The 16,351-nt window shown below is 40.2% G+C and overlaps 1 protein-coding gene across 4 annotated transcripts; it reads right to left on the minus strand.

The window, feature by feature from the left end:
* Nucleotides 1-949: 949 nt before the first annotated feature.
* MLF1 (myeloid leukemia factor 1) lies at nucleotides 950-16,338 on the minus strand. Of its 4 annotated transcripts, none has more exons than XM_040567701.1 (8): nucleotides 16,096-16,304; nucleotides 11,749-11,911; nucleotides 9,133-9,177; nucleotides 6,866-6,955; nucleotides 5,872-6,000; nucleotides 4,616-4,775; nucleotides 3,926-4,058; nucleotides 950-3,144 (listed from the first exon to the last, which is right to left on the minus strand). In XM_040567701.1, exons 1-8 carry the CDS (start codon nucleotides 16,101-16,103, stop codon nucleotides 3,042-3,044), a joined length of 831 nt encoding a protein of 276 aa, XP_040423635.1. In that variant the 5' UTR covers nucleotides 16,104-16,304; the 3' UTR covers nucleotides 950-3,041. The 4 variants fall into 4 exon arrangements, with proteins under 4 accessions (XP_040423635.1, XP_040423634.1, XP_040423636.1 ...); XM_040567700.1 differs by having other exon boundaries at nucleotides 16,084-16,303; XM_040567702.1 differs by lacking the exon at nucleotides 9,133-9,177 and having other exon boundaries at nucleotides 16,084-16,338.
* Nucleotides 16,339-16,351: the final 13 nt, after the last annotated feature.

The raw sequence follows: 16,351 nt of genomic DNA on the forward strand, positions 1-16,351 counted from the left end.
GCACATATGGGCTTGTGATAACCAGCACCTCTCTGCCTGGGGAGTGGGGAGACAGCAGTGACTGAGAGGGACAGGAGACATGGCCTGCTGGCCTGGACTTTAAGGGCTTCTTGATCTTATTTAATACTTTAATTAGTGACCTTCATGATAAGGATTATGCTAATGAACTTTACCTATGTCAATGTCTGAACACATTGTGTCAGAGCAATACTGTAAGTGCAGTGGAAGATTAGCAGATTTTACAAAAACAATGCAATACATTGAAGTATCAAATACAGGGTTACCACTAACAGGCATATTCATTGTCATTCACTATCAGCTGAAGTTGTTTACTAATTTGAAACAACTAAAGAGCTCAGCTTATTGGCAGAAGAACAACAATACAAGTTTATAATATAGGAGGAAGATGCTTGGAGCACAAGTGCCAGTTTACTGTTTTTTTTAAATGCTTTATTAGAATAGTAAGTTTCAATTAAGTCAGCATTATAGGTACACAAACAACATGGATGTGAATCTGATGCAGTTACTCTGCATGGCTTCCCTCTGGTAAGCCCCACCACAAAAGAAGAAATTGTTTTGCATTGAGCATGTAGTAAGAGCATGCATATGATAGCAGCTGGAAGAGATGACATTCTAACACTCAAGTGATAGCTCAATGAAGTAATGTATACATCAAATTTTATTTAAATATTTGAGAGTAGAGATACTACAATTATACCAGAAAAACATTAGTCTTTAATACAAGAAACACTTGGCCCATGACCAACCGTTTTCTTGTTGCAAAGCTTTTTTTTGTTGTTTGTAGTAAATGCACGTTTTTCTTCTGGAAAGAGACCCATTTCCCTTGCTGTGTTGCTACTGATGTCACATGGAAGAATATTTTAAAGCAGCCCAAACTAAGTAATGCACAAATCATTGTGGTATAAAGTAAGCCAAACACTAAACATAAATAATAAATAACTTTATTAAAGAACTATAGTTTCAGATGTTCCTATGTAGAACAATTTCTCTTGCATAACATTAACATTGTTTTGCATAACAAAGTAGTCTATAATGACTATTAGCCCCTTTCTACTAAGATTTTTTTTTTATAACCCATGATGTTCTCATTTTCTCAATTGTTTATGTTCATCCATCCCAGTAAAGCATAGGCAAAAATACAAGCAGTCAGATGAATTCTGTCTTCTGTTAAATAGCAACATCTCTCAAAACTCAGATTTCTGCTGAAGTTACAACACCATGTTTTCTGCTGTTTATCATTAGGAAATTTAAGTGACATACCTGAAAAATGCCTCTATGGCCTGATATTCTCACTTACATTAATTGCAAAATTGATGTTGTCTTTAGCAAATGAAGGATCAGGCCCTAAGCTGTACTCTTACCTTCTGGAGAGAATAAAAGCATCCTTAGATTAAGGGTTCTGGCAGACATCCTCCGCAGGTATTATTACTGTGGTAGTACACATGACTTTCTGCCTGTTTCCCTGTCAGAGGTTTCAGCTCCTACAGCATCAGCAGCAGAAGGGATGTGCACATGTCTGAGCTACAACACACGCTGCCTACTACAGTAAATCCTCTTACCTTGACTGCTGGTGGAACAATGCAACAGCAAAAAATTATTGCTACTAGTATTTGCTCTAATAATAGAAATAAGGCCACTGTGTTAAACAAGTAGAGAAACTATTGTCACATCAGTTCAAAAAAAGTACTTTTTTTTTTTACACATTAATAAGCAACATTAAATAATCTGAGGAATCTGCAGGAAGATTCAACCTAGACCATTTCTTTTAGTCATATGAATATTAAACTTAAACAATTTTAACAGTGACTTTTTTGAAGGCTACACTATGTTTTAGCCTTGAAATATATGCTTTAGTGCTAATGCTAGAATGTTGTATCTACAGAAATTTACTCTACAACATGGGATCAGAGTAACGAGACAGCACACAAACTTAACACTTCTAATACAGTGACACTTTCTGTTTTCAGTCACACACAGTTTGCTTTCCTATAGAACACCAGACCCTTTCACCAAACGATGACGAGAAAAGTGTCAAGGGAGATCAAATGTTAGATGTAGGATCCTTCTACATCCACTAAATCAGGGCATGAAATAATATAAGAACTCATCTCAGCTTAGGGGGGAAAATGGTTTCCTGCATGCAGGGATATTTTAGCTTTTTAGAACAAGAAATGGGATAATGAATGGTTGCACATTACTGAACCATTTCTCCCACGTTTTTCCAATTAGGAGCTGATACTTACATCTGAGTTTCTTAGGACACAGTGATATTATTCTAGAGTAATGGAAAACCTCAACGGAGAGCCTTCAAGAATGAAGAATAATGGGCTACCTCCAAAGGAAACATACAAAGGACCAGAAATATGAGATTAACAGGCTAGGGATGGAGATGAGAGATTCAAGTGCAGCTTATGAACATAAGAATGCTGATAAACAATTTAAAAGTAGTATTTGTTATTTTAGTACTCCTCTCACTTTTATTCATTTTAAAAATCAAGATGAATCTGGGGATTCTATACCAATTTAAAGTATGAATTTAAAGCTCTATATACAGTGGCTACAGGGTACTGAAATGGCTATTGATTGCTGTATCACCAGAACAAGTTATTTTGACCACACAAAGTAAGAACAGAATTTACTTTCTGTGCAAGTTGCACAACGTGGGGGAAAAAAGTTTAATTATCAGGCTTAATAAAAAGTTTGAGACTGGTGCAGTTTTAAGTGGAGAAAAGACTCCACTAACCAAAGCATATATTTTTAATAGTTTATCAGTAATTCTGTTTAAAGTGCTTTTAAGTAGAAAGGTTTTTGTTGTTTTGTCTTTTGTATTTACTGACACTAGTTGACTTAACCTAGGAGCTGAAGTTTTAAACAACATTCAACAGTCAACAGATTAGAGTAGCAAGACACTAAAACAAAAGACAGATTGGTCATAAATGTGTATACTTATATGAACATAAGCAGTGCAGCACCATTATCTTCTCTGAAGAATCTCCATCCAAATGGACAACGGAAACATTTTATTTTTTGCTGCTTTTGATGGGGACGTGTGTTCCTTTCACACTGAGGTTCTCCATGGAAACTCTGGGTCCCCTGGAACCCACAGATAGGAGTGGTTTCTCTCTGAAATGAAGCACAACACAACCACCATACAATGGGAAATGCACTTTTTTATTACTGATATAGAAGTCTAGTTATTGTTTGTAAAACAGATTCCCTCCAAACCTGTGCCGTTACTACCACAGAGTTGAACTGCTTCTTCCTCTCGCACACTTGATGGGAAGAATGAAACAGCTTAGTTTGAAAAATGAAGGTAAAGTAGCCCTTCTAGTAAGCTTCTAGGACTGAAGAAGTGCCAGAAGAGAAGTGCTGCATAGCTTACAGAACAGGAATATTCCTCTTCTGCAGCCTTCTTCTCTACCAAACATGCAACTGATAAAGGCATTACCCCTTTGTCTCATTTGAAATTTAACCCAGAAGAGAGGGGGTTTTCTGTCTTCAACTGTATGGAAGGTCTTTCCTTTTACCCAGGAGAACAGATTAACCCAGTCCTCAGTGAGGATTTTATCTTAATGCAGCTAGCCCAGTTTAATGACTGGGGGGAGGGGATGTTAGCATCTATATATAGTTGAGCTAAGAGCACTGGCATACAGCTCTAGAAAAAATCCTGTAACATTTTAGCCTGTTAACTCAAAGTAATTTGCACAGTCGAAACACTAACTTCAGGATTTAGTTCTTAAAATACTGCCTTGTATTAATTGCAGCAGCATCAGCAAAGCAGGAGCAAAAAAGTGCTCTCTCCTCAGATTGCCAGTAAGAATTATTTGTTCATAAACAAGTTGCTTCAGAATTGAATTTTCATTTTTGCTAATATTTCCCTAATTTAGTAAGAAACTATTTTTACCTTTTTAATCCATCTTCCTTAGGTATGTGCTGAATACTTCTGTATTTTGGAGCTTCTAAATTGTATCTGGTTCTGGATGGCTTGAACTTGGTTATCTCTTTCTGCCACTCCTCATCAAATGTCTGGGCCTCAGCTGAAAAACAGTTATTAAAGTTTAGTTTTATCTTTGAATCAATGCAAGCAAGATAGGAAAACACATTTATCAAAAGCAGGTTTTTGTACAGTGTGGCCCATGATTTTGTACTCAACCTGCAAATTTTCTCAAGGGTATCTGTAAGAGACAACTAAAATATTGCTGGGCTTAAGTTTAGAAGATAAAAGTCAGTGTTGTGAAAGTACCTGCACATTTTAACCACACATCTCTGAAATATATCTCTTCTATTACCAACATGAACAGTATAGCCATTTAAACTAATGCAAAGCAGATAGTAATATTCTGTTAAAAATTTGTTTGAAGTACCTTCAAATACAAACAACTATTATAATTGGCACTATTTGCTGGTATATTGTAACAGAACATTTAAATTTAACTGGTTACCTTAGCCTCAGATGTTTGAATTTTTGAGTAAAAGAATTGATTTGCAGACTTTGTACTTTCTGAAAAACTACCCTTTTAAGATGTCAAGAACTAGAACTACTTCAAAACTTGAATCAGTGTAAAACAACAGAAAGCCGCATAAAAAGACATACTTTCATCCAAGTTGATGAATTCTTGGTTTATTTCTTCATCACCAGTCTTCCTGTTCTTTGATTTTTTTATGACATGGGCACGATCGTGAATGTGGTGACCAATAGCCATTTTTTCCAGTCCGCTTTCAGAATCCTTAAGTGCTTTTCTTGTCTCCTTAACCTGTACAAAAAAGGGAAATAAGTGTCCTTCCAACAACAAAAAGGTAAAACACAAACCTATCAATTTTCTTCCTCAAATTTTTTTTATATCTGACTTTTGAAAAAGTTAGGTTTTACTTGCTTTTCCAGTTGCCTTACTTCTTGTGTTGGCTGGAAATGCACCACAACACAGATCAAGTCTATTTTCCCCTTCTGCCAACAGACCAAAAGATTAAACAAGAACATCTAAAGCTCCATAACTAACGCACATGCTGGATATTAATTGTTGGGAAAAAAGCCTAGTCTAAATATACTACATGCAGACAAGTCTTCAACATTCTCCGTGACAACAGAATGAGTAATAGCTGATGCCAATATTCTCAGCATGAAGGGACAACTAATTACTAGGTTGTCATGTTGACTGGCTTGAAACCCAGGCAACCACTTATCACTGTGTTCATAAGTATATTATTAGAACCTTTTTGATAACTGAGTGTCTGCTTGAGCTTGAACATATCCCACAGCCAATCATGTGGAACGGCCTTTACTGCTCACATATAGTCTTTCATGAACCTTGCTTCAGGGTTCAAATTCAAATTCAAATTTCTTAGCAGAATTAGATGCAACAGCTGCGACGAAGTCAATGAAAGGGCATCTTCATATGAAGCCTTACATAAGCGTTTAAAAGTACTTGAGTAAAGAGAATGATTTTAAATGATGTTTTGCATAAGTAGACTGCCTTTTGCTATCATCTACTGTAGACAGTTTTAGTTTTAAATGCACAAAAAGTGAATTATAGCAAAGAGAGACACCTTAAGACCTCCTTGAGAAATCAGCTGTTCTTGCACTCAAGTTTTCCAGTCTTTGACAGGTATACAATTTATTTAGATGTATACTTAGAAATATACAAATAACAAGGAAGAAAACAGCACATTAATAAAGTAAATATAGTATTTAATAAAGGATGCTTATACTAAAGACTATATTTACACAGACATTTTTCTAAATTATAAGAGTAACTGTCTCCAGCAGAAAGAACTGGAAGGAAACTGGGGTTTGGCATAGATGAACTGAGATTCTGATAATTACATACCACACTTTTGCTCAAGACTACTTACACCTCCTGGAGCTGTGCGCGTCTGAGCTGAGGCTTGGAAAATTTTTGGTGGTTCATCCCCTATTTTGGAATATGTCATCACAGAGGAGGAGCTGAAGGTGTGTGCATCTGGATGGACAGACAGCTCATCCTACAAGCAATACAGACTTCTTATTAATAAGAGTTAATATTGTGGATAAGACACTTCTCACATTCTAAGATTATCAATAAAAGGAATAGCCCTGATAAATTAATCCTCAAGTCCTGGCACCACAGTTATAGGCTGTCAAGAACAGACCCGGGCAGTCGATATGCTCCTACTGTTGTCCTAGTGTTGTCTGGGCACCGGCCTCCCCATGCCAGGAAGCACGTCAACAAATGCAGAGCATGGGCAGCAATAAGCAACTGTTCAGAAGTTTGTTCTGGCATGGCTTAATTTTGTAATGAAGATAACCTGTAGGGCCAGTCTTACCCCATACAGTACACAGTAAGGCACAAAGAGTTCAGGTGAAACAGGGCTTGAGCAATGATGGTAACAAGCCATTTTACAAGGCCAGAGAAATACAGTAAATATACTCAGTACCACTTAAGAGATATCGGTGTTATCTTCAAAGACTGAAGAAAGAAGCCGCACTGAAAATAAAACACACTAGAAGATCTGGATGCAGGGCAGCATTTAGGCATTCGGTGTTTTGTTGTTTAAGTATGCAGTAACACTTCAGACAGCTCCTTCACTTAAGGTGTCAGCTCTGGCAACAGCCAGAGACGAGATAACTCTGAGAAGTTTCGAGCCCTAGAGAATCAAGTATACATTTGAAGTACTGTTGTTGGCAAATAATCAGTGACAACACAGAAATAACACCACTATATATTCAGGGTGGGTGTGGGAAGTAGTGGTTTCTTACTATCTGCTTCCAACTAGTAACCTTTTTCTTAGCAGGAATTTTGGAGTAACATTTTAAATAACTGTCATTCTCCACTACAAAGAGAATTAAAACAAATGTAAAAAAACTTACAAATTTTCTTTGCATCTCCAACATGCTGTTTCTCATATTTGACATCATCCTGTCCATTGCAAAAAAAGGGTCCCCGAAATCTGCATCATGCTGAAAGACAATACAACAGTTAAAATTAAAACAAAACGTTGTGATTCTTCAATTTGAGGCTGTTTTTGACATGCATTTTTTTCTGCAGATCAGACCAACAGGATATATCATAGCCTGCAATTAATAGACAAACAAGCCAAACTGCGTTTTCTCAAGTGAAAAAATGAAAGGTAGCACAAAGAACTTGATTGTTAAGCTGGAGATGCTGGAAAGACAGAACTGGAAGACTTCCGATGCTAGAATGTCAGAGTAAGCTCATATTGTGGCTAGTGTGCTAGAACTATTGCCATACACGCTCTAACCTGACTCCATACCTTACGTACTTGTTGAAGATCAAATTATCTTTGTTATGCAAATCCCTTAATACATATGGAATCACACTGAAAATGCATCCCAGATGACAGTTCCTTTTCAGAAGAAAGTGGTTACTCAGCTAAAACTGGCAACAAGGAAAGATCAGAGAATCCTAACTCAGGATCCTAATGGCAACTTAATTACCTGATGCTATAGAAGCATCCAACAAAACATTCATTATTTTGAGATGAAAGCAGAAGATCCAGTGTTGCACAAGGGGTGTTAAGACAGGTTTACACACACAGAATATTATTAGTAGGGTCTGTAGCTGATGGCATATACTGCCTGTACAGATGAAAGCTATCCTTGGTAAAAAAGAAACCAAAAGATACCGAAGAGACAGACAGACAAAGTAGGGAAAAGGGTAGGCTATCCTAAGCAGCCACCTGGGAAGCCAGCAATGCAGTCCCAAATGAGCATGCTCCTCTGGGCTCCTCTCCAGTGCAGCAGGTGGGGATGGTAGAGATGATTTTCACCATGCCTTTCCCCTTGTACTGTGAACTTTTACTCGGGAGCTGCTCTAACTCCCCACCGTGCTGCCCAGTTGCTGACACCAGCGGCTCAGGCTGGAGCACACTGACCAGCTGCAGGCACAGCGCTGGCTGGAGGCTCAGCTTCAGCAGGAGGCTGCAGAGCAGGCAGGGGAAGGCAGGTGCAGGGCTGCACGTAGCAGGTCCCCGGCATCACCAAGGTGCTACTGACTGTAGCACAAGCCCCATGTTCTTCCAACTATTGGAAATACGTGCAATTAGGTTTAAACATACTTAAATTATGCATTTTAAATCAAAAATCTGCAATATAAGCACAAAGCTCAGTAAAATTCAGGTACAGAAAATCTTCAGGTTTTGTCCTGAGCAGCAAGAAATTTGGATCCTTAAGGGCTATCAAAACCTCTATGCAGTAATTGTGATTTGATGCCTCAAACTACCTATAAACATCAGTAACTCCAGAAAACTGCTCTCTACAGTTAAGAGTCTGGACATTGAACCAACAACATTACATAGGAGTCAGCCGTACCTACAGACTTTCACACTACAGACTGGGGGATAAAACCAGTCTGTCGTAATAGCAAAAGGACTCTGATTAGCCGATGCACTTTCTGCACAGAGCAAGTTACCATTTTGTGCCTCTGCAAAAGGTAGTTAAACAAGTAATTTTTAGATTTCAACATTCAAAAAGACTCATGCTTATTTTTACCTGATCTGCTATTAAAAGCCACTGATTAAGCTACTGGTTTTGAACCTAAGGACTCTTTAAAGCCCTCCAAAGGAAGCAAAAACCTCTGAGGCAAATAATAGATTTGCTTTCCCTCAGATAGGTGTTATGGATCTTTTACACGATATTCAGGCCCCAAACCCTGCAGCTCAAAACCACCCTGAGCCCAGTCCCTGCAGAAATTCCGTCTCCTGAAGCTGGCTGGTCTTCGCCACGAGCAGCACTACAGCTCTCAGTGAGCACCAAGGCCACAAGCACGCTCCAAGCCATTAGTGGTCACCCACAGGCAGCACTCAGATAGGAGTCCCGCTCCAGGTATTCAACTTCATTCAACTCCACTCAAGAACAAGCCCTAACAGACACACCATGGAGCAAAAAAGCAAGCTGCTAAGTAGCAACTTTTCCAGCCTCCACACCAGCACATTTAGCCTACACCTGGTATTTTCACTGAATATGAAACAATCTGTAATTACAGTGCCTTATACCCCAGCACCAGTAAGAGCAGGTTGCAAGCACGCCAACACCAGCCCTTGTCCATGCTTTAGTTACGCAGACAGTATGCACATATTAGCAAAAGGCACAAAAATCATTTCTCCTGGGATACTAACCATGCTACCAAAGCCTGCAAAGGGCATGAGGGAGTAGCTTGTTGCCTGGAAGAAAAAGGACCAGTGTCTTTTAGCTGTTGTACCTATTAGGGGACACAGCAGAAATACCTTTTGCACTTTCACATACAGGAAGTGACAGTAAACATTTCTGATCAACTAAAACATTCAAGAGGACCTTGGTAATTCATAGAGTGCTATGACAACATAATATGAAGCAGTCTCTGGGTATATAGAAGTAAAAGTATTTAATAGTAGGTATGCTTTTAAATGTCGTGACAGCTATTGTTTTTAAGCGTATTCATATGTAGGTACTAAAGCCCTTAAAGCTAGAAGTTGAGAAACACTTGTATAACATAACCTGTGTACTAAAATTATTTGCGTTAAGGCACAGTCATTCAGACATCACCTACTGCTCTGAAAACACTTTGTTCTATTCATGCAATAGAAATCCATCACTGAAAGTTGATTAAAACAACAAATCAATAGCCCCATTTAATGTAAATTTATGTAATTTCAGAAGACCAGCATATTTAAACTCTAAAATCCAAAGCGATACAGCTGACCTGTTCCCAAGGACTATGTATTACAACAGACTAATGTAGATGTAAAAAACTTCTCTAAAATGTCCATACATCTCCTGCAATAAACAAAATGAAGTCTAACTCATCAGCAGTTTCAAAGGTCATTGCAAAGAAGGTCTAAGTAAGTCTATCATCATATATAGAACCACCTGAAGACTTATCCCCCACGAGCAAGTTACATGCTTCTGAAGCTGTATAAATAGATGTAGCTAAAAACACCAGCAAGTACAGTTCCTGTTTGACCAACTGACATTGAATAACCCTACACAACATGGCAATTAAATGCTGGGAAACAAACTGGTGTTTCCAGGAAACTAAGATTGGAGAGTTACATAAAAGCCTATCTAAAGAAAGAGCAGTCAGGCAGAAGTACCAAACTCTTCACAGTAAATACAGAAGTAAGGAATTACACAATTCCTGAATAACTTCATGAACTCTTACAGACTGCTGTCTAATATACTAGTGACAGAAAAGAGTACAATAGTATCAGGTACAAAAGGATATCATCAGAAATTAAGTCAAAGTTTATGGAGTCTTTATTCTATAATACATACTAAAAGCTGTTAAGATTAGGCAACTGCCAATAAAAGCAGTCCATGACAACTACAAGGCTCAAATAATCAGTATAGTTTTGTGACATCTTACACCTCTTAGGTGAAAGATGAGGAACGTTAAAAGATACTGGAAAGATTTTAGCACATGTGGAATTCTTTTGTGCTTATCAAAATAACGCAGTGCTCTTGCACCTTCAGTTCCCTTCTATAACCACAAAGCATGCTATGCTTTAACACCTCGTTGCTAAGAATAAGGGATACAAACCCTTAAGATATCAAGGAAAAAAGTCCAATCTGTTTTTCTGCATCTACGGAACCAAGGCCTGAGAATCTGCTTGAGTAGAGAAAAAGATCATGCCCCAATTAGATCCAGCGACATCTATATTTGACTCTATATTTGAAACTAACTGGTGAGGTATGAGCACAGAGGAAGGAATCTGACAGTTACCCTTTTGACAAGTAGGTGACAGTCTGTGTTTCAACTGTGCTTATTGAGCTCTTAACATCTAGGTTTGAATAACAACAGCCACAAATCCCTGCAAGATGTTTTGCCTTCCAATTGTTTTTTAAAAACCAAGCATCGTTCATTAAACTAAGAGATCATTCAAAGCCAAAATATTTAGCTTGGTGGAAGGAAAGGGACCAACACTGAACGTACATTCTTTCTAAATACAGAAAATAGGTAAGACTTAGTTACAGAAGCGTAAGCTGTAATTGTCCTGAATGCCCAGACAGTTGAAAAGGTACTTCAGGCAAAACATTATTACCCACTTCTAAATTGCAGCTGGTACTTACAGAAATACTAGGTTCCATATGAATTCCCCTGATCTTTAATACTTACCTGCCATGTACACAGAGGAGACCAAAGAGAATCAGACCAAACAGAAAACATGAAGCCTTTATTCACAACAAAGAAACTGAAACAGGGTTTAACGTATCTGTATAGAAGCTATTTAGGTGGCTGAAACTACGGTTTTGCTTAAATCAAATTTCAACATAAATAACTAGACACAAGATACTCAAGTGTAAAGTCACCAACATATCGATGTACCTTTTAAAGTCAAGTTAGTATAAAAAGGAAATGCATGTTCAGAGAAGACTCTGGCTTTGGATTTTTTAATGCCTTTCTACAATGGAAACATTTAATACTTCATATTCATTAAGTGTTTGATAAATATTTATTGAACACAATTAAATGAACAGTGTTCAATAACAGACAATTTTGGTTCTGTCAAAACTAAAATCGTAACAAGTTTGTCAGTGTTCAGTAATAAATGCTTAAACAATATAGGCCATTAACTAATCAAAAAGATATTCATATTTTACTCATTGATAAGACAATGTGACCAAGGGTGTAACAGTTGAGCCTGGCTCCGTTTCCACGGGGCCAAGTTTAGTAGGTATGGAAATGTGAAGCCAGCTATATTACCAGTAAATGTAAATTCCATGTAGCAATCCTTAGAGATTAAGAAAAGACTTACTCTGCGATTTCCTCTCAGAGCAACCTGAGAATCCTGGCGCGCTCTTCGATCTACTGTTCTCTCCCCGCCATCTGTTATACTGAAAAATGGATCTCGTCCAAAGGGATCAGAAAAGCTTCTCATCATCTGCCGCATATATTCATGATGTGCAGCAAAAGGATCACTGAAAAAGACATTCCACATAGAAAGTCACTTTTTTTTATTCCAAACAACGTAAAATAGCTGAAATTTCTAAAATTCAGTTTTTCATATCATTCCATACGGTGCCCTATCCACATTCTTTATAGAATAGGACCCAACAGGGCAGTCATTTTTACCCTCCTGTTCCTCATGAGCTGCCACTTCTTTCACAGTTTTTCCCATCTCTCAGGGTGGGCAGGTGTTTTAGTTCTTCTGTCTAATCAGATGCCTTCCTTGCTCTCCTGTGTTCTCAGGTGTCCACACTGCATTATCTCTTCTAAAATAACCCATCCCCTGCAGACATATTTTACTCCATCCTGGACTTGCTATCTGCCAGGAACTACAGACTGACCTATATTTTATCACTTTTTACCTCTAACCCCTGATATTGTATACCATCCTCTAAATTCATGCCAACTCCATCCCCTTTATTTTAATCCCCCACCCATTGTACCTTCGCCTTCCCCTTCCTCTACCTTCACAAGTTACGTTCTTGCAGCCCTTTCCTCCACTCAGGAAGAATAACAGAAAAGCAAAAAAGATATGAAAGTTTTTCATCCCCTTTCTAAACACTCCATATCTACCTCCCAAAACCCACAGAACCCCAGCAGTAATCCAAAGCTTGCCTCGCAGGTAAAACACTGGTAGTGTCGCTCTCCCTTATTACTTAGTTCTTTGCATTCTCTAATTAGGCCAACAACTAAGGAGTTCAAACTGAGGCCAGAAGAGGAAGAAAGCATGATTTTGTCAGACAAAATATGACGTTATATGAATAACACTGTTGCCTGTGGTCCAAATGCTGGAAGTGATTACTTCATACAAAAACCATGTTTCATTTCCTCCCTTCATCTCCAGTCTGGTTTCCCCACCACAAGCTGCTTTATTAGCACTATCAGTCATTTCCCAGGTATGTTACCTAGGCTTAGCAGCACCTCATCTTCTTTCCTACCAATTTCCCGGCACTCCCCGGACACCTCTCACCCCCCTTCTCTCCAGGGCACCACAACCTTTCCTGTAACATCCCCTGCCCCTAAGAAGAAAAGCTCCTGGCTGCTCCTCTGACCTCTTTAGTACCCACTAAAGAGTACCTGCGAGTCTCCTGAGTAGGCTTTCTGTTCCCCACCCCTCTCCTCCAGACCACAAGTACCAGTTTCCACACCGCGTGGCCACCCTGATCCCTTTGCCGTCTCTTCTGATGAGAAAGTTGTATGTAATTTAATTTTTCCTTTTAAGTAAAGAGAAATGCACTAACAGAAATTAGATTAGGAATGTAAAGCTAGATTAATTTCCAAACAAGATGCTAACCCACCAGTATACCTTTACGCGATGCACGTGCACTCTGGTGCAGACAGGCCGTTACAGCCCAGAAGTAGTTTTTCCACTGCCATAAGCAGGCCCTAATCTCCCCCACTCACATGACTGCCAGCTTTAACTTCAATCCAGTGTGATAAGCAGCTTGCATACAGCCAGCTTGGTTTTCACAGGATGAAGAACAGATGCAAAAAGTCACTGCACGAGCCAAGAGGAGGGAAGCATGAACACACCACCGCAGCGTGTGCATGCCTCCAGTCTCTTTCAACACCACGAACTTCAGACTGGTGTGGTTATTAAGGCAAACTAAATATGAACTGCATTCCATCAATAGCTTAGAAGAAAATTTCTCCCCATTCCCTTCCAGTTCAGAACTAGGACACCCACAATGAAGTTATCACAACACAAGCGAAATAGGATTCAATAGGTTTAATTTAGGTTAAGAAAAACTGGTTGAATTTATTGTGCATAACATGTAGCAATACATGTCACCAGACAAAGCAACGCTTGATACCTTGTGAAGTTTTCTTTTTGCCTTCTTTCAATATCTCTGGCAACTTCTGTTGGCCATTCACCTTCCTACAAGTATCTGATATACTCATGCTTGCAGGGAAAACTAATGGGGGGGGGGGGGGGGGGGGGGGGGCATATTTTTCTGTCCTAGGTAAGATAAAAGGTCTACAAAAGAATTTAGAAACAACTAAGCACCAGAGACAGGGAAGCAGGATACATACCATGCAGCAACTTGTTTTGGATCTGCAGTCTCCCTAAGGAGATTTTAGGAAAACATTTATTAAAAAAAAGTCTAGCATTGTCAAGCTTCCAGAGAAATAGCCTAATTTCTGTATGCTCTGGAGCAGGGCACAAACAATGGGAAGTCAGAATCCTTTTGGAACATAAGGCTTCCAAACGAACTAACCATATCCTCTTGATGTCTCTTATGAGAGACTCGAATTACAAAAGGAATATAATCACCCTCATAAAACATATATATAAGGCAAGTCAAAGTCTCCTTAATATCCCCAATAAAGGATGCAAGATCTTAAGTCCTTTGTCCCAATCACAGACCACAGGACAGCAACAGGTGTAGAGCAACCTTGTTTAATTACCATTGATGACACCCAATTTTAAATTTGAGCAGGGGTGGGGGAAGTACTTTGGCTGAGACACGCATTACTTCTGCGGACTTTGCACTATTATAGTGTAAAGGTGAGGAGAAAAAAGAAAAGAAGCTCTGTAAGGATTTCACACACTGAATCTGTGCACTTCACATGTTAAGCACCACAAATTATTCACAATATTAAGTTCTGAATGGAAACAATTTGTACATTTGTCATTCCAGCATTTGCAGTAACAGAACCCGCACTTTTGTCTTGTAAGTAGTTCATTTGACTTTTACTTGATATATATTTGAAGGGATCAAAGGGAACTGAATGTTCAGCTTCTTAGACTGTTAAGGTCTCAAACAAGTATGTCTACATGGAGAAATAGGTGCTGAAAATGCAGAGGCTGATGCTCCTAGCACATATGCAAGTGAGGATTTTCACTAAGATGCATCTGACTTGGTAAATTCTCATACAATTCGGGCTTAAGCTCCAAAGTTCCAGCTGAAACCTGTTACAGCGCACAGGTGAAGTGCAACAAGTAGTACTACAAGAAGTACTGCAACTGCTACTTCTTACTTCAGTGTATGCTCCTGCTCAGTTTAAAAAAAAGTCGGCATCCTAAAACAATAAATTCAGTTCATGATTTTTGAAAACTGCACTTTTAATTAACCACATTTTTTAAGTTAGGATGGAACATAAGACTGAGGTTGCCGAACAGCACCGATGATAACACTTGCAGCAATAAAACAAAAGCTGCTTACCAGTAAATTAAATACACAGGACAGCTGCACTGGGCAGAGGAGCTCCACCTTCTGCACCTGTCTGAGGCACCAGGGCCAGAGCTCAGCTGGCCGGGCAGCACATGGGCTGAGTGACTGCTGCTTCCCCAGGCAGCTGCTTGCAAATGGAGACCTTACTTCTCACCCACACACTATTTCCAGTTCAGCAGTCCAAATCTCTCCTTGTGGGGCAACAGATGCCTGCTGTTAGGCTGCTCTGGAAGCTCATCTTATCTGAAGTAAGAAGCTCATTTCCTTAACTATATGTAAAACAGATTTACGAGGATGGTGCCAAGAAAATTAATTTCAACATCGATCTTTTTCACATGCACTCCCTTCCTCTATCTTCCACAATCTTTTTCCTCCACTTTTGAACTGCATGAGGCATTTTCAAACAGCTAGGATAAAATGAATAAAGTGAATAAATAGAAGGAGGGCACCTGATGTATCAAAGGATCACAGAACCACACTGCAAATGAAGCTTAATCTCCATTAACATTGTCATGCTATGCAGACGATCCACACAGCCAAGTCTCCTGCACGCCTCACATATAACGACGAGCTGCTAGCACAGCAGGCTTGGTCCGAGAAGCCAATCGTGCCCGTGAGCCCTGCAGAGCCCCAGGGGCTGTCCCAGCGCCGGGCTCCTCTGGGGGATGCACCGGGGCAGCCCGACGGAACGCCCGGTCACCAGGGGATACAACAACAAACCCGCACCACGGGGCCTGGCGCTCAGCCTCCCTTGTCCACACAGCCCTTACGTTTGCTGGCAATGCTAAGTGCCGTGTATTTAAACATTAGGAACCGCTGAGGCCACCGTGCGCCCCGGGCCCCCTGCACAGCCCTGGGGGCTTACCGCGGGCCCGGCCCCCCGCACCCGCACTGCCTCCAGGAGCTCGCAAACACCCCCGTAGCGAAAGAAAAAAAAAAACAACACATAAATACCACACAAAACCTACACCATGCGGCACCTGTCCATCCTCGCCAGGACCCCGCGGCTCGGAGCGCGGCGGCTGCTGGCGGCGTCCCCTCAGCGGGCGGCTTCCCGCGGCGCTGCGAGGCCGGGACGAGCGGACAGCGGCACGGGAAGGACGGAGGGACGGCGTCCCGGCACCTCACCTCACGGCCGGGCCCCTACCGCCCCCGGCCCCGCCTTTAACGCCCGCCCGCCCCTCCCCGCCCCTCCCCGCCCCTCCGCCGAGCGGCGCCCCCGGCACACAACATGGC

This window comes from Cygnus olor, chromosome 9, assembly GCF_009769625.2.
Source record: "Cygnus olor isolate bCygOlo1 chromosome 9, bCygOlo1.pri.v2, whole genome shotgun sequence".
Taxonomy (NCBI): domain Eukaryota; kingdom Metazoa; phylum Chordata; class Aves; order Anseriformes; family Anatidae; genus Cygnus; species Cygnus olor.